This window comes from Pseudomyrmex gracilis, unplaced genomic scaffold (genome assembly GCF_002006095.1).
Source record: "Pseudomyrmex gracilis isolate BER0280 unplaced genomic scaffold, ASM200609v1 scaffold_472, whole genome shotgun sequence".
In the NCBI taxonomy this organism is placed as follows: domain Eukaryota; kingdom Metazoa; phylum Arthropoda; class Insecta; order Hymenoptera; family Formicidae; genus Pseudomyrmex; species Pseudomyrmex gracilis.
In genome coordinates this window covers 41,631-60,584 of record NW_018021056.1, presented here as the reverse complement: position 1 = coordinate 60,584, position 18,954 = coordinate 41,631, and the positions used below count along the sequence as shown (strand labels likewise).

General features: G+C 32.4%; 2 protein-coding genes across 16 annotated transcripts in view; one reads left to right on the top strand and one right to left on the bottom strand.

Annotated features, from left to right (window-relative positions):
• LOC109860818 (acyl-CoA:lysophosphatidylglycerol acyltransferase 1-like) overlaps positions 1-2,027 on the top strand; it is a 4,509-nt gene extending 2,482 nt beyond the window's left edge. Inside the window, exons 4-6 of the mRNA XM_020440179.1 lie at positions 313-595; positions 798-949; positions 1,151-2,027. Of these exons, the coding sequence (XP_020295768.1) occupies positions 313-595; positions 798-949; positions 1,151-1,387 (672 nt within the window). The 3' untranslated portion in view covers positions 1,388-2,027. The remainder of the gene's footprint in view (positions 1-312; positions 596-797; positions 950-1,150) is intronic.
• A 2,217-nt stretch (positions 2,028-4,244) lies between these two features.
• On the bottom strand, positions 4,245-18,809 carry LOC109860816. 15 transcript variants are annotated; one of them, XM_020440170.1, is made up of 14 exons: positions 18,248-18,775; positions 17,378-17,493; positions 12,245-14,626; positions 11,505-11,599; positions 11,291-11,420; positions 11,096-11,199; positions 10,715-10,892; positions 10,351-10,594; positions 10,084-10,258; positions 9,760-9,886; positions 9,425-9,598; positions 9,257-9,339; positions 7,011-7,200; positions 4,245-6,791 (listed from the first exon to the last, which is right to left on the bottom strand). In XM_020440170.1, the coding sequence occupies exons 3-13, from the start codon at positions 14,384-14,386 to the stop codon at positions 7,023-7,025; spliced, it is 3,630 nt and encodes a 1,209-aa protein (XP_020295759.1). In that variant the 5' UTR covers positions 14,387-14,626; positions 17,378-17,493; positions 18,248-18,775; the 3' UTR covers positions 4,245-6,791; positions 7,011-7,022. The 15 variants fall into 15 exon arrangements, with proteins under 15 accessions (XP_020295759.1, XP_020295751.1, XP_020295754.1 ...); XM_020440162.1 differs by adding an exon at positions 15,471-15,800 and having other exon boundaries at positions 4,245-7,200; positions 18,248-18,769; XM_020440165.1 differs by adding an exon at positions 15,493-15,800 and having other exon boundaries at positions 4,245-7,200; positions 18,248-18,769.
• Positions 18,810-18,954: the final 145 nt, after the last annotated feature.

Sequence of the window (18,954 nt, the reverse complement as noted above, 5' to 3'; positions counted from 1 at the left end):
CCGATGCATGCTTATTCGCGGATCTTTGTTAATTAAAATCTCAGTAACTATTGCGAATCTAGCAAAATGGTATAAGACTTTTCGATTCAGTTTTACTCCTTCTACCTGCCTACGAGAGATTGTACGGCCATTCTGGGACACCCTGTATATATAATAATAGCACTTTTTTATGCAAATGTTGCAGTACATTCTATACTTACAAAAAGTTAAATACAGTCTACATTGTTTCTGCTTGTTTTTTTATGATATAGTTTGATGTAGAATACAGATTATCTGTTATTTCTTCAGTCATTATATATTAGATAACTTCAGGGTCGTAAACGAAGAGAGGAGAGTTTAAAGCAATTAGAAAAACATCTTAAAGAGTCTTATATACCACGGAATAGAAAATGGATGGTGCTATTTCCTGAAGGAGGTTTCTTATGCAAAAGACGAGAGACCTCTCAAAAGTATGCGAAAAAAAATAATCTGCCTATTCTCGAAAACGTGACTCTGCCCAGAGTAGGAGCCATGCAAACGATATTTGACACTCTTGGACCAACACAGAAAAAAGACATAGATCAACAAGAAAACAGTTCATTACTCAACCGATCTGGTAAATGAACAATAACAAATAAATTGGTACTAGAGCCATCGCAGTGGCTTGCTAATAACTTACGTTTACAATATTCTATTCGATCTGATCACGTTATCTTTTACACTAAAATATTGTAATTTATTATTAATTTTAATTAGATATATTTTATTATATATATTATTTTATTTAATAATTTATGCAATGTTTGATATATTGACAGATATGACAGTAGCTAAGCCAGAAATTAGTTGGGTTCTCGATATCACAATAGCATATCCTCAAGGTAAGCCGCTTGACTTACCTACAATTATAACTGGCTCAAGACCGCCGTGCGAGACGGTATTGTTCTATCGACTTTTCCCTAGTACAGTGGTAAGTGACTTAACATATATTCAAAACTGTCTAATCATGTATTACATCTGTTGCGTTATTTGTTTATGATGACATTAGCGCGACATAAATTTAAATTAGTGAAACGGAAATTTATATAAATAGCATTTGTATACATATATGATGAGGCATTGCTAACATATTTCTGCGGATTCTCTTCAATGTAAACCACAATTTTTGAAGGTCCCACGCGAGCCAGAACAATTGTCCAAATGGTTGTACGACAGGTGGGTAGAAAAAGAAGCGCTATTGGAGCATTTTTACAAACACGGAACTTTTCTTGGCACAAATAGTTCGAACAGAAGTGGTTTGAAAGTGCAACAGGATCCATTAAGATTCCTAGTCCTTCATTTATTCTTTATAACGTCTAGTTATATACACTATAGCATGCTTGCATACGTGCTGTCCTGCTTTTGGTAAAAATGTTTTATACGTCAACACATATTGTACGTCAACGCACGACGGTCCAGTCTAAAGAAAGAAATCACGAGTAACGAAGTAAGATATCCTTGCCTTAAATAATCGTTTTAATGTTTATAAAGACACTTGTAAGCAAATCTACTAGAAAAATATGTAAGTTACAAAAACACATTTTTTATTTAACACACATATGATTGCAAACATTCACATTCTATTTTAATATAAACTAAAACCTCATTTCTTAGACGTAATATCTTTTTTTTATTTTTTTTTTTTAAGTACATTTTACACATTTAATGTGAAGAAAACTTGTCAAATAATTCGATTTTGTAATTTTGTGATTAGTACATTTCTTCAAAATTAGTTTTGAAGTATATAGGAATAATAGCTGCTTTCACGAGCAATTAATATATATTTATTAATATATATATTTATATATACTCTTTTGCATCTTCGAACTTGGTGATGGAACAATCTTAGAACGACATCGTCCTGCAATAACACGCCGATTTATAGATTTATTTTCTTCACTTTCGATACTAGATATAATAAAAATAATTTAAGTGTAAATTTTCTAATAACATTCAAAACACAACATTCATATTTGCATATAACAAATAAACATCTGATTTGTAATAATCTCGAATGTTATGTAATCTCTTTTAAAGATTACAAACTTTTTGCTGCAAATCCTTTCAAATATGCATAATTACGGCGTTTAGATACGATTATTTTATATGGCGATTGATAAAGTAATAAATCTTACAAGTATTGATTCGAAAGATGCATAATAAAAGTTCTTATCCGGTTTTATGAAAAACATTCAGAAATAACTGGTTCATATTAGATATATTACCTTTTCTTCGTCTCTTTCTCTGACAGTGTACAGATGTGTTCGCGCAGTTTTTGCACGTGTCCGGAGCCTGGTAGCATTGTAAAAAAGATCGTCGTGATATACCACGTGGTTACGTATTTTTATAAATGTAATCCGGTTTAATACTAGGATAATATCATAGCTCTACATAAAATGAGAGTAGTGACGAGAAACGTTTCTGCGAAGTAGTGTAAGCGAGAGCGGAATCTTTAAATATATAAAATAAATCTATTCGTTCGTAATATAGGAAGAAGAGTATTTTTCAAGGCAAATACAAAGTTCGTTTTAAATTCATAAATTTTTTAATATTACTCTAGAGTGAAGTTTTATGATAATATAAGTTCACAATTGTGTATTGATATAAATTGAAGCTGAATTATAGAATAGAGAAAATAACACGATCGTTTTGGGAAATTAAAAACAAAAATAAAAGTGGTATTATATTGAATTTGCGTGTAAAATATCAACGAAAAACGTACTTACCATCTCTAAAAAGAATCCAAAGTTGCGTCATGCTTTGTTGAGTAAAAGTGCGCGGACAATTTATCATTTGTGCCTTGAACCAATGCAAATATCCTCGTAAGATAAAATCTGTACGGAACTTTTTTGTAGTGCGATTACATCCACATACCACAGTATATTTCACAGTTTATTTCGTAATAGATTATTATCTCGATAATTTGCTATTAGTTTTCGAAAGAAATCATTCGTTCGAAAAAATTCGGATATCATCGGAGATTCAAACTCAGAGATCTCCTGTTCAATAGTCCTGCATAGGACTAGTATTCGAGTGATTATCGACTTGAAACAACACACAGCAAGGATCATTATAAATTAAGAAAAAATCACAATGGATAGATAAAGATGCATTTCTCGCTGCTTTCTCGATATTTTTTAAATTTTTTATTTATATTTTTTATTTTTGCAAACTTCCTCAGTTTATCTACAGATAAAGTATTACACAAAAATACGTCAAGATATACTGAATCAAATCAATGTGATGGACACTTATTAAAAATAAGAAAATATCAGCCTTTCCTGAAGTTTGTAAAAAAAAATAAAAAGAAAAAAATATTTTTTTTTGTAAGACGCGTTTCATATATTAAAGTAGTATATAATATTGTATTTATAATATAGATATAAATTATAGTGCTCTCTCGACTGAAACACATACAAAAACAAAGACCAACGATAGACTCGTAACAATTTCATCGAATAAAAAGATATAGAGTCTTTATCGCGCATAAATATAATAATAAAAAACAACCATAAAACATCAACAATCGGATATTACTTCGTCTTATCTCTGCTATTTTTAAAAAAACTGCAATATTGAAAGAGAAAGAGATAACACATTATGTAAATATGCAAGAATACAGCATGTGATTTAGTAATAAAACATAAAATACATAAAATAATACAATAATATATAATAAAAAATATGTGATTACATATAGAAATTTTATCGTGCCGTGTGCTACAAACAATATTTTACACGCGCGTTACACATCATTATACTTACATCTCTTCAAATAGCCAACAAAATTTATTTTTTGCGATATAATATATATTTCGACACAATGTAACGTTAAAAGAAAACTCTAAAAGAGTACTCTAAATTATTTATTTAAATAATTCTTTAATAAATTATAAATAATTTAATAACTTAATTAGACATATAAATTATTTTCTCGTTATTACAAGAAAATATTGGCATCTTTCAATGGCATCAAGTAAACTACATCTAACAAAAACAATTAAAAAATTCTTACATTGTATAAAATAAATATCTTTGTGTGTGTGTGTGTGTTTGTGTTTGTGTGTAACGCAAGATCTTATCTGAAAATTTGTCTGCTGTACATCTATATCTATTGAAACTGTCAACTAAAAAAATTCAAGCAACGAATAACTTTTTATTCTTTTTTCGGATTATGTGTTATAGCAATACGTATAAATATGTATAAATGTATATAATATATATAATAAATATTATATATAGTATATATAAAATATTTATTATATATAATACATTTTGTGTGTGTGTAAATAAACAATACGAGTGCATGTAAAGACTTTTGTCGTTACTATAGTGAATATTTAAGACTCCTGGCAAAAGTATACATATTTGACATATATATTGCAAAATCTGCGAGTGGTGATGCAACAAAACGCGAAACAATTAATTTATCACGCAATATAAAATGAAAGACATTTAATTAACTAGCTTTCTCTCGTTCCCAATATTGTAATAAAAAAACCAGGAGCCTTAACGATAAATTATAATGATTCTTACAAATACACAGGTGTTAAAATGGCAGACAACAGTTTGTCTAATAAACGCAACATAAAGGCTGTTTGACCGTTAAATATCACTTCGTACATGTATCAATTTATACAATAACAACATAGATAACAACGAATACAATAACATATTTATTAACACTATATCAATGCTAAAGTTATCAATGAAATCTCGTCTCGAATATCTACTACTTGGAAAATTTGAAACTGTCAAAGATTGCAATATTTGAAAAAATGAGAGAATTCTCTGAGTTTTAATATTTCAGAGAGTAATTTATATTAAAACCTTTGACCTTAAGATTGACCCAAACAATTTGTCTTTTCATCTTTTGGAAAAAAGGTAGTAATTTCTTTTTCAGTACTTTTCAAGTAAAATAAGAGATTAAATTGTGTTTAATATATATTTTTGGCATTCTATAAGCAGAAAAGATTTATATTGAAATTACTTGTGACAAAAACTTGCGCTAAGCTTCGTTCACAAATATAAATACAAATAATCAGAGACTTGTTCAAAATTTTTTCCACGGTAGACATTCTGCGTACCATGCGTGCACGTATATAATAATAATCTGATAACGAATATTAATTTGCTACAATATTTATAATTCAATATTAAATAGAAGTATATCTTAAACATTACGTAATTTATTCAGATTTGTAGGTATTCTGGTTTTCGTTAAAGCTCCTCGATATTTCCGCAATTTTGGATTGATGATATCACAAGCGAGAAAAATACGCGAAAGTTTCGTGCATTTTGTGTAAAAAATAAAAGGTCACTTCTATATAAACGCATGTACTGAATCAAGAGCACACTCTTTCTTTTATTAAAATATACCGAAAACTTTTCTATTGATTTTCCAATGAAACCTAGGCTTTCCACACAATGAAAGCGAACGTAGGCTTGTCACAGATATTTTAACAATTATGCCGAATCATGCTTCGATCTTGCGTTTCTTACGTTAAATCAACTTATACTCTAAACAAAGTTTCCGATCTCTTACAAGCGTGCTTCGTCATTTGAACAAATTCTTTCTTAATTTGTCGCTAAAATTTTTCTTTTTATATAAAGCGCACGAAGCTTTTGGTATGTTTTCAGACCATTTCTGACTGCCTCGTGACACGCAGACCCATGCACGTGTTTGTATTTTTTAGACTTTGTTTTGCACTTTATTTTTTTCTCTTATCAAAGTATGAACATAGATATCTATCTTATTCTAAGTGCAAAAAGTATTAGTAACGTGAAAGACCTCGTGCTTTCTATGCATATTATCAAGTTTCATGACGATCGACATCGCTACTGTCAAATCGGACTTGGCGCTCAGATATCGAGAAACTTTAATTATAATAAGAAGAGAATTATAGCAAGAAGGTTCACTGTCCAGTAAAATCAAATGTGATATACTGTGCACATATATCACTATATAATTGGAGAAATTAGAGACTTAAACAAACTTCACTGGTACCCAGTGTCGATGTTTAATCTCGTGAGTAGTTCCAAACTAATATAAACGTATGACTAGGAAACGAAAGTAAAATAATAATTTTAATTTTATATAATCATTATTTTTACCAAATATATAGAAATATATTGAAATGTTATAAATAAGAGAGAATGTGTGTAAACACTTGTATGTGTAACACATTTTCACACATACGCATGTTTATACATGTACAGTTATTAGAAATAGATTGATATGGCGAGATAACATCCATACAGTGAGAGAAGTAAAAATTAGTAGGAAAATAACTTTCCTTATTCGTTTCGTCAACTCTCCAACATTCGAGAATTTATACTCTACAATTCTGTCGCGATAACTAATTGAAAATGGATATTATATACAAGTAATTATGTAATATATAATAGATCTTTCTTGAAGGGCTGTTCTTTTCACTTGATTGTAGCCTTACAGAGAAGTTTTGTATAATCTCTACAAAAGTGTTATATAAAATAACTTATTTACAAAGTGTGCACGTCCATTATTATATCGTCACTTACATTAAAACTATTTAAAAAAACAACTTATCTTGTTATACTCGTATAAAAATGCAATCGGCTGCAGATATTCCAAACTGATGTCGTTGCGCAAACGCATAAAAGCGTCAATTGCGATAATAAACATCGCTTACTCTGTAGTATATAGTAATCCGTGCACGTTGAATAATGTTCTACGTATCACATTGTTATGGGACAGCAGAGATAGATTCCTAGTGGGCTAATGTGTTTACTGTCTAGAAAATTTTGAAAAAAAAATGTGTGTGAAATTTTCTCTGGGAATTTATAGTTTTATAGTCTTTTTCTGAGAATTGATCCAAAATTCTCAGAGAAAATTTTCAGAAAATCTTATCAAAACTTGAAAAAATGATAGACTCTGATCAAGTTTTTTTTCCTTGAATGTGTTACCGTTATCGTTTTCATAACTAATATAGCTCTCACAAAGAAATATTTACATTCTCAACAAATTAATTGTCGCTATCAGCGTAATCGTCGCTGTCGTCACTGTCGTCGTGCTGCTCTGCTTCTTGGTGCGCACAAGTGTCCGATGAACTCAGTAATAACTTCGCATCTTTGATATCTATCGAGTTGTCCATTAAAATGTTCACTTCTGGTGACAATTCCCACGATGAAACATTATATAAACTGCAAAAATAAACATCATATCATAAAATATAACGAGAACCTAATTTTTGACTCTAACAAAAGGAGATAATTTATTACTTTTTCCAACAATAAAAAATTTACGCGTGTATTTGCACAATATCAAAACTCAAATGTCACAAGCTATCATGCCAAAAAGCGCACAAGATATTTATCACAAAATGTAGTAGAATTATAAGATACATTCAAAATATAAAAAAATAAAAAATTCGTAAAGGTATATCAAAAAAAAACTTTGAAAAAGAAACAAAAAAAAGTATTTGTTGTTTTTCTTTTTCCATGAAATAGTAAAGATTTTAATCGATATTTTTTCATTTTAGTCATGAAACTATGTGCAAAAATAAGCATCTAAAAAATCAGATAAAGGAGAATGCTTTTATCTATCTAAAAACTTGTTTTTGATTTGAAAAAGTGATATAAGTTGTTGAAACAATGAAAGAGGGTACTGGACCTTCCTGTTATACCGATCGAACGAGTAATTCGTATTTTAGATTGCATTTTGTATTTATCGGATAAAAAAAATGGCTCTACAGAATAAAAGAAAATAATGAAATTAATCTCAAACTTTTCAATATATCGAAAACATAACAAAAATTGTTGAAGTTAACAATCACCTCTACTTTTAGTGTACTGATATTTGAAGTTCAAGAGTTATTCATAAAAACCAAAACGTATTCGAGATAGACATAACATTGAAGAATGTAATAAGACTATTAGTCTATGATTTGGAAGCCTACAATATACAAATAATCTATAATACGTTTAAATCTAATATAACCTCTTTATACATATGTATGTCCTTGTTTCTCTAACGACGCTCTATAGTTGATGTTGTATCGGTAACAGTAGTCACGATATATGCAGTACGCTCCAGGACCTCCTTAACGCATGTGTGTTAAAGCAAATTGTTTACATTTACATGCATCGTTTTAGTACAGGTTTTATACTTTACTTACTCAGCTGTAGATGATGGTTACATTTCATCATCACACAGCCTGCAAGAAATGTATCGTAATTTATTACAAGTATACGATAAAAAGAAAATACACATATATAGATTAATGATGTCCAGAATAAAATTCTCTTTTTTTCTCTTTCTTTAAAAAAAAAAAAAAAAAAAAAACAAAGTTATTATTTTTACCTAGAACATTTAAATATACATGTATAATTTATTTATACAAAATTTGTTTGTTTCTTTTCTTCTTTCCGCAATATATTTCAACTAAAGCAAAATAGTCGGTTACTTTTTTGCTCGTATATACACATTGATCGATATATTTTACCATTATGTTCTTTTTTTTACCTTTTTGTTTAATTGAAGTCGGAAATACCTTGAACGAGAAAATTTGCTATGACCCACACAGATATCCATTAGACATCTATTAGATGTTGAATGGAGCTGTGGATGTCTAATAGATGTCTAATGGAGTTTTTGTTCTGTGTGGGGAGTCATCAGTAATTCACCAAACATGATAAATGACTCGACAAAGTAAAAAAACTGTTTTGTAAAAGTATCAGACATCATTAATGCATTTCGATATATAACAATCGTTTCTGTAGCTGAAAATATTTTTCAAATAATCGGAAATAGTTAACAAAGAGAGCCAAAAAAATGTTTCTAAACTTGTAGAATTTTAGTAGATACAAGAGCCTGACAGATTCTCAATATTTATAGACATACATTTAAAATAACAAACAATTGAATTTGCAAATTTCCGGAATTCTTGAACTAAGATGATCATTTGCAAATACAATAGTAGTATTCTTTGTGTGTTAGTCGAGCAAGATATAAAATATCTACTCATCTACAACACAATAGGCAGTCAATATGTAAAACAAAAATCCGGAATCGTATTATATAAATATGTACATGTGTAATATTTTGGAGAAATAATATTTAAATATAGCCTGTACAAAAATATGTACAGTTAAGTGATCTCGTGTATTTAAATATAATTTACAGCTAATCATAGTTTCTTAATTAAACTGATTAACAAGTTTATATAACATATTATAACATATTAATGCAAATACTTACATTTGTTCTTGTTGTTCATTTCCACTTTCTTCAGCAACTAACAATTCGTATTCTTCTGCTGCAAATCGGTCCCAGTCCGAAAGCTGCACAAAAGTAAAAGATTTACATATGTATGTATTGTATTTATAGATGCGTAAAAAAAAGTAAGATAAATATAATTATACGTACTTCATGACCGTCAGCGTCGTGATCTCTTGTTGAAGCAAACGGATCTCTTTGCTCGTGATCCAGATATTTCTCCAGATTGAAGAAAGTATCGAAGAAGATGGACGTCATTTTACATTTCTTCAAATCACTCAAGGATATCTTGTCCGGTATTGCTGGGTGAATCATATCCAACATCTGAAAGAAATACGTGTGTGTTCTCTTTCATTAGTCATTAATTTTGTTCTCATTGTTCATTCTCATTCGATACACTGCGCATTTCAGTAAAAAGTAAAAAAGTTATCAATAAAAAAATATAAAATAAAGCATCAATGTTGGCATAATTTTGACACAATTACCTGACAAAGACAATCTTCAAAGGGCAACGTTTCCAGACCGATCGCTTCCATTCGACGTAATTGCTCTTCATAAAAATACTCCAATTCGTACATCGACAAATAACCATCTCCGTCGAGATCCATGCATCTATCGACGAAAAATTATAACACGTACTAAAAGGCAAACGACAGTAACGTAGACTAAGTACTACTGCTTCCCTGTATGTATATATGTATACATGTATATATATATATATATACACACATGTATACATATATACATACGTATATACATATATATACATACATATATATATATGTATGAACAACGCTCTGAATAATTACCTAAACCAATATTCAATAGCCGTTGGATGAGTTTTGTCTTCCTCACTGAGAAGAAACCATACAAATTCGGTATAACTCATCTTGTCTTCCGGCTGTTGCACATTGCTGTTTTTTACTCTACTACCTCTCGTTACGGCGCCGCTGAATATTCTCTCAATCATTCGAGTTGACAAAGCTGAACGCAATAAAGAAAGATAATTAAGATCAAGTGTAGATCAAGAGAAGTAATATATTTTAATTGCAGAATATATCTTCTCTCCCCCTCACCATGATCATTGTGTCTCGTCAGATCCATTTTATCTATAAAGAGATCGTGATCACGATCCAATTCCCAAAATTTGCAATATATTACGTAGAAGTGTTCATAGCTAAAGTAAGCAGTAACTTGATTAATATCTTCCTCGTGTTCAAGTATAGCAATCACTGACAACAGATTGCTTCTTCTTAATTCCGCAATCGAGATTCTACCGCTCCAACTACGGTTTACACAATAAAATATTCTAGCAATCACCTGAAATTATTTAATTGTATGAAAATTTATATTGAGCTGATAATTATCTACCTGTATTTGTTTATAAATCTCAAAAATGTTGATTAGATTAAATGTGAGATATGGTTACTTCATACGAACCGTGTGCACATAGCGAGAATGGAATTCAGTAGCTTCTTTTAAAAATGTCAATCCTGGGTGCGTTTCCACTACATCTTGTACGAGTGGGATCAAGTCTTCTGGAAATATATGATTTCGAACTCCCCGAGTAATAATTCTGACAAATTTACTAGCTGCATCGTGATGAGTGGCACTCAATCTATATAACAATTGACAATTGAATTAAAAAAAATAATTTTCTAAAATTGGATTCATTTCTTACTTTTAAATAAACAGTATTTCTTATTACGAATACTTTTTTCTTCAAATTTTTAGGCAAAATTTTTTAATATGCATTTACAATGAATTTATTTATTGTGTTTTAACATTTTTTCTTTATGTATGTATTACGTATATCCTTACTCTTTCCAAAATTCTAGGAAAGCATTCATCTCAACATATCCTTTCTGCTCGCCATTGGCCGCCAAAAAGAGTGGAACTTTCCAATACAAAGGCAAGTCGCAAGCCTACATAAGAAACAAAATTGATGTAATTTATTTTATCGCAGAAAATACATTACAGTTATATAAACTAACATTACTGATATTAAGCTCTGACCTTAGTGATTATATGAAATTGAGCGCGCAAAGCACGGTAATTTGGTAAACTTTGAAAGGCTGCGGTAATCTTGGATACGGTTGTCTCCATTTGCGTGATAGGTATAGGCTTTCCTCCGGGAAAATAAAACCTAAAAATAAAGTAACACAAGTTTATCACTTAATTAAATTAATCAATGTGATTTTTCGTGTCACAATTATAATATAGTACAAACCTCGGTATGTAAACATTTCTGTTGGCTTTTACTTGTCTCTGTAAAGTTGTATGTGGAGGTATACTCTTTTGCTGAGTTTTTTCTTTCGCATAAGTCTAGAATAGAAAACCAGAACTTTCAAATAGATTTATAATATATAATATAATATAATATAATATAATATAATATAATATAATTGTGACAATTTTTTTTAATGTGCATTACATTTTCAACTATCTACGTTTTTGCAGTACTGTGAATTAAATGAGAACCGCATTCTGCAAGTTTGTCAAAGCTATCGACAAGAATACGCCATAACAAGATCCTACAAGATATAAAAACGTTTCGAAGAAAAGTGGCGATTAATGCATAATGATGCTACACCTTAATGTAGAACTTGTTACATCACCGCAACCGCGTTACGTTATTTTATTCTCGTTCGATATACCTTTTATAATAGTATCTTTGAAGTATCAGTCGATCACTTTGGAGTGTAAAAGCTTTTGCGAGAATTCATTTACAGGCAACATTTAGAACTCTCTTATAAAAAAAAAAAAAAAAAAAATCTTGAAAACAAACTTTTCAAAAACAAATGACTTTTCCGTAAATAACCAATATTTCAAATAGCGGTCAAATATATATTTTTTTAAATTAACGTAAGAAATAAAATTTCAAAAATATGAGATGTTTATTTCACAATTTTGAATAAGACAAAAATTAAAAAAAAAATCAATCTCTCAATGAAAAGTTGAAAAAATTACCTGAGCTTTACTCTGCACCTCGTGGCCACTTCTCCACGTGTTAATGGCTGGTTGGCGCGGACCGCGCTTATCCAATAGCAACTCGCTCGGACACTTCTCAAAGATAAGCACACGCTCCGCAACGGAACCTCTAGTGAGGAACGGTCTGATAGGGTTGTTGCCAGTTCCCGTCGCCGCGGCCCTTATGTGTTGCTTCTGTTGGTTTGTCAACTCGGGATGGGGCACAGCTTGCTCCAGACGCGGCCGCGAAGAGTTAATTCTTGGTCCCCATCTTGAGGTCACCGGATCTCTATCCAACTCCTTCATATCCTTGTTCTTATCTCTTTGTATCTCCATCTCGAACTTGCTTTTTGCGCTGGAGACCAGCTGCTCCGTTTGCGACCCGGCGTTATACGGATGACCAAAAGAGGCTCGTTGTTCCTTCTGTTGGCTCTGCTGAGCAGCTTGATACCTGATTTTGGCATAATCCACTGCCGACAGATTGGAAAAATCATCTTTATTGAGCGATTTTGAGTCATTGACTAGTGGAACACGACCGATAGCTGTGGTGGCAGCGCTGTCAGTATTAACTGTCGTATTCGGTGTTAAAGTGGATACGGGCGAACTGGATACTGTCGCGTTGGCACTTTGATGATTACGACCACTGATGATGATCTGTTTGATCGAATCGATCTTCGGTTTTTCCCGTTTAATAGCCGGCTTCTGCTTGCTGCGCGTACAATCCGTTCTATCCGCTTCCTCAGTGATGACAACGCCTGTCTTCAGAGCATTTATCAGTCTTTCTTCTTCTCGCGCTACTTCGTCCAAGTACGCGCACCTCAACGTTATTGTTGATTTTTTCTTGTCTTTTGCGGTGTCTTCTTGCGACGTTTTAACTGCGCGGGACGAATCCACGATTCTTTTGCCATCGTGTAGTTTGTTCTTCAACGGCCACGTTGACAAACCCGAACTCGTTGACGTCGAATGAGAAGAGTCGATGTCCAACAAGGAACTCGTGGGAGACGCAATTAGCGTACTCGTAGGTCTTTTCTGCGGACTCACTTGTCTCTTGGAAGGCGTTAAATCAGCCGGAAAAGTGGTTTCGATTGTTTCCAGGAAGACTTCGCAGTGATGAGCACCAGGCGTCTTTGCGGAGACTTGAGATTTCATCACTGTTTGCAACGGTTTATTCGTAAACGGTGAGGTGGATGACAACAAATTAGACATTTTTTTGGAAGTGTCGGCTGCGGTTATGTTGTTCTTCGTAGGAGTCGTAGCAGTTGTTTGCTGCATAGAACTCCTCTCGAACTTTTGCAGAGCGAATTGTATGGAAGACGGTAGCGGCTTCGACGGTGACCGTTGCTTAGAAGCTGCTATTCTAGCTTTATCTTCTACCACAAAGTTGTTGACTAGTTTCTCAAGGTTGCCGTTATCCAAATTCGGGGCTTGCGACAGTATGTCTACCGCTGTCTGAGAACAATCGCTAATACTTCCGGAATTGTTACCGGACGAACTGCAAGGTGTCAACGCGCTGCCAAACTTGTCGGCGGCAGTCGCGTTGCTATGACAGGTCAAGATTTCCGTCGGCGCCAATCCACGACTCTTCCACGTTTGATAGATTGCTTCCGCATGATCGCTAATCTGCTTAGCAATAGCGGCGATGTCCTCTTCTCCGGAATTGGAAGTGTCCGCGGGGAACTTCCGACGTAGATCGTGTTTAGCCGTAGCAGCCATTTTTTCATGGAAACGTCGTCGTTGACGCAGTTGCGGATGATGATTGATGAGGAAGTTTACCGTCTGGCTGCTCAACTCGCTTGAATCTTGATCAACCACAAGTTCGACCAGCTCGGGGCTGTTGCAAACCGGCACCACGTTAATCGGAATCGCGTAGCCAAAGTGGATAGTTCGACAGTCTACCGGATTACTTTCCAGATGTAACTCGTTCACCAAGCAAGCGTTCAGATCCGGACAGTGTATCGCTCTGCTCGGCCGCGGGTTGACGAGCGCTGACACGAACAGAACATGTCGGGTCACGTAGACCCGACAACCCCAAGACAACGGTGATAACGAGAGACACTGTTCAGCCGTCACTGTTTCGTTGTTTAATAGCAATAACGATGGCTGCCTTGAGGATTGTCGAGGCGTTATCGTAATTGCTGGCATATCTCAGGCCAGCTGGCCTAAGAATTTCATTTCTCACAACCACCTGGCGATTCTACAATTTTTCATAATCTTATTATATTGATCGGTCATTGTTTTTTTTTTCAATCATATTTTTTCTTTCGATCTTTTTGTTTTTATTCTTTTTATTATTGTTATTATTTCACTATTTTTCGGTGGCTTGATTTGACTAACATTGCGCGTCAAATTTATGATCAGCTTAGCTATAACTCGAACAGTGACCTGAAAGAATACAAATCATTTATAGTAAGTTTGTCTACTCAAGTACCAAAAAGATATTTATGTAGACAGATCAGTATGAACGCGTGCGAACAATAAATTGAAATAAAAACTTTATTGTTGTAATTTATTGTCCAACTAAAAAATTAATTAAATAACAAATTTAGAATAGAGTCATCTGTGTGTGTGTGTGTGTGTGTGTGTGTGTGATCTGCTTTAATAAAAAAAAAAAAACAAGCTGGTCTTTTGTCGTCGGTATACAAACAGTAAATTATAATGAAAAACTTTAACTCAAGATATAAACAATAGATTAATCATAGTGAGATTTATAATATGTATCGAGACTTTTCTCTTTATAAAGTCGAACAATACTTCGTAACCGTTAACAAAACAAAAGAAAATTAATGCTGCATAAAAATGTTTTTCTTCTTAAAAACTGTTCATTGATTAGAGTTTTATTTAATCGTAAGAAAACTGCATATCGTTAACAATTTCGTTGAAGCAAACTATAGGTTGACTACCGTCGCTGACCGTAATAACCTCGGCTGCTCTCGACACGATCAATTAATTATGGCCTAATTGGCGTTAAAGAGCTGATACACGATACTAAAAACGGTCTCTTGCTCTTAACGACACTAATGTTAAGATAAAAAAAGAAACAAACCATCCACGATCAATAAAAAATATTGCCTATATTTTTAGTAAATGGGATAGTACTGTCTATAGAATTGTTCACTTAACGTTTGCTTTCTTTTATTTAAAACTGTTTTACTCGATTTTATGATTTTTACATATATCTTGTAAAGCACGAGTTACAATCTATGTAAGAATTAAGTGTATACTTTACTCGGATTAGTTTAGCCTTTTACGTTTACGTTTCGTGTCTCAGTATTCCGCGTTCCTTGTATATCACTTCTAAACAGTTTCATTCTACTTCGATCTTTACTGCGATAACTCCAATGACGATGACGACAATAACAACAATGTCGACAAAGAGAAAAATGAAAGGGACAAAACTGAAGGCGAGAAGACGAAGGCGAAGACGACGAAAGGTATACTCGTCGGGCCGCTTCGTCCACTGTCGTTGGCGCTCGAGCAGTGCTAAGAATACCGCGGCTAGCCATATTTGGCAGTGAGACTGCGTGATCACGGTGCGTAGCTCGCACAAACATGGGCACTAAAAAAATTAAATTTTTGTTTGTCTTTGAAAAACACAAAACAATCATCATTAGAATGATTCGATTGAAAAAATCAACGCGTCGAAAAATTTATCCAACCCCGCCGTTTTGATTCTTTGCTCAAATTCTCTATCGAAGAGTAACGAATGATTTCTCCGAGAGAGAAAAGAACAAACAAAAAAGAAAAAAACTCCTTTGATACAATCACGTTCAAAGATATCGATTATACATGTTTGACTTAGTGATGTGTAATGCAAGTTAGTTTCTGATCTCTCTACCAGAGATATTGACACAACTTTCGATTTCCGTCATTCTAGGATCTATGAGCGCAAAAAAATGTCGTACAAAACGATCGGTTAGATCTTTTGCTTCTTTTTCTTGTCGTGGTTGATTTAAGTTATCACAAACAATTTGTAAGAAAGTTCAGTGATTGTCTAGGAATGCCGCACCTACCTCTTAGATTCTAGGTCAAATCGAAATAAAGGGTGTGGTAAAAGATTCGAATATTAGTTGCCAATGAGATACAGACCGGCTACTTCTAACTGTATTATTTTGCAGACACGTCAATCATTTTTATGTCGCGTATCTTGACAAGCAACGCACTCAAATTGCTTTTCTTTATAATACAATGTGTATTGAATTTATGGATTATACATTGAATATATATAAGTAAATAAATATATAATTAATATAATTATAAAACGCGCTAATTCCAAGAAGCAAACCGCGTTAGGAACGTAGATATAGGTGTTAGTAGTAAATACAGATAAAAAAAAAAAGCAAGTGTTATAAATAAAAGAAAAACTATGCAAATGGCAAAAAAGAGAAAAGAAGAAAAAGGAAGAAAAAGAGAGGTGTGCGTGTGTGTGTGAGTGGATCGATGAAACTGTCTCGATGCGTGCACGTTGAATACCGACGTGTTTTCGCATAGCAGCACGTTAAATGTTTGATCATTTTGTCGTTGCAAGAAGAGACGAATACATTTTACATATGTTTCATTTTAACATGTAATTTAAACGCTTTTGAAAGTTGATCGAAAGCTGTCACGTTTTTTAAAAATCAAAACTTCTCAATCTGAAACATGTTATGCACAATTTTGTTTATGCTTAGTTTTTGTTGATTTTTATGCTTTTAAATACAATACATTCAAATAGAAACATGTAACATGTTGTCAAGTAAAAAAAATTTGGTTCTCTATTTTCTATATTAAAAAATCGATTCAAACGCTCAACGTTGCTACTTTATTTCCTTTTGTTTAGATAAACTTGTGTATTGACATGCAAAAATTGTTATTAATGTGTTATAAAAATAATTTAAGTTATGTACGGTAAATATTAATTAATGTTCTTTGTCAAACAAATAAAAAAAGCTATCTTGATCAATAAAAAGCAGAGCGGCTCAAGTTACGGTTATACACAAGTCGTGATTAGGTACAAGACAACAGATAGAGATACTCACGTTAAATCTAATTATTATGTAAATCTAATTATTTGTTTTGACACTTTAATATGATGTAATAAGGCATGAAAAAAAAAAAAAAACTAGTTCTACTTGTGGATACGTGAGATGTTTCTACCTGAGTAATTCTTCTAATGATCAAACCGTCGACTGTCGAAATCAAATCAGTAGACTTTTTATTGGCTTCCCTGACGTCATTGAAGAAATGCTATTGTATTTAAAGTAATCACAGATCTGAAAAAATTTAGGAAACTCTTAATACTCACATTTTTTTTCAAAACTATTTGTAAATATATTTATTCATTCTTTCTGAAATATTGATATAAAGCAACTAAAGTGTTTTTCTACTACGAAAAAATTTGAACGTCTTAAATATAATCACAACTACATGAGACAAAAATATTCGAAATACCAAATTATTATCATACATGTACTTAAAATTACAGTTTAGCATGTTTAACCAATTATTTTTAAAAATTAAAACTAGTAGTTACGTGATAAAAAGCGCATAAATGACTGAACAAACCAACAAAGACAATACATAGATCACTATAAAGGTCGTATTTCAATATTTTTATTAATGCAAAAATTGAAATATACATATATGTATATACATATATAGACCTCGTTATTCTAATAATCTCTAAACTGAAAATTAATTTAATGATCTAATCTTTTTGACTCTCTTCATCTCTTTTACAAGTATTGCAAAAGTTAATTTAATTAAATCTTTAATCTTTCTCTCTCTTTCTCTCTGAATTAATACAATTTATAGTATATGTATTTTGCATGTGTTTGTGTTTTTTAAAGAATATGACAAATAAATTTAATTTTACTCAGTTATCATCTAGAGTTAACGCAAACAGAACTTTATATTCACTGAATAAGTAGTAACACACACAAAATCGATACAAGCCTTTAAAAAAGCATGTTAAAAAAATGTTTATATATAGGTATATACATAAAAACATAGAAGTTGCGAATATACGGTAGCAGTACGATGGTGCAAAGAGAATTAAGATCTGCTTTTCTTCTCGTTTATAGAAATGATTTCGGTAAGACATCTTCTAAAGACTTGGTGAAAGAAAAACATTCATAGAAAAGAACACACTGATCACTCGGAAGACACATTCTTTGACTAGCTTGTTGAAGCAGTTACGTGAAACTGCATAAAGCAAAGATACCATAGCCACCATGTACTTATATCGGATGTTGCTAAATGTAATTCGACCAAAACGACCGCTCCCGCATTGTATCTTATACTTTACTGATACTGATAATTATTGTACAATTGAACACTCGTTTCGCTCACGTTCACTACTCATTTCTGCTTCTAACTGTTCTTGTTCACTTTTCTTTGAAAGAGAATTTTGTGTGGATAGGGTAGAACATGGACGTAAGAAAATACACGGACGGAGCGCGAGGTAGGCTTTTAGACGAGGGGAGTGTTCAGAATGAGGAAAGGGACGGAAAACATTGTGGGGATGGCGATGTTGACTTCGGCTATATTCGACTTAAATTCGGTAATGATCGGCTACAATCGGCTATATAATTGTAGTACACTGAGTTCAATAAGAGAAGAGAATCGGAACGGGCGAAAACTCGTCGCGCATATCCCTTATCAGAAATGATCCCATCACACAGATTTCTATAAATAAATATTAATAAATATTTCTATAAATCTGTGGATCCCAT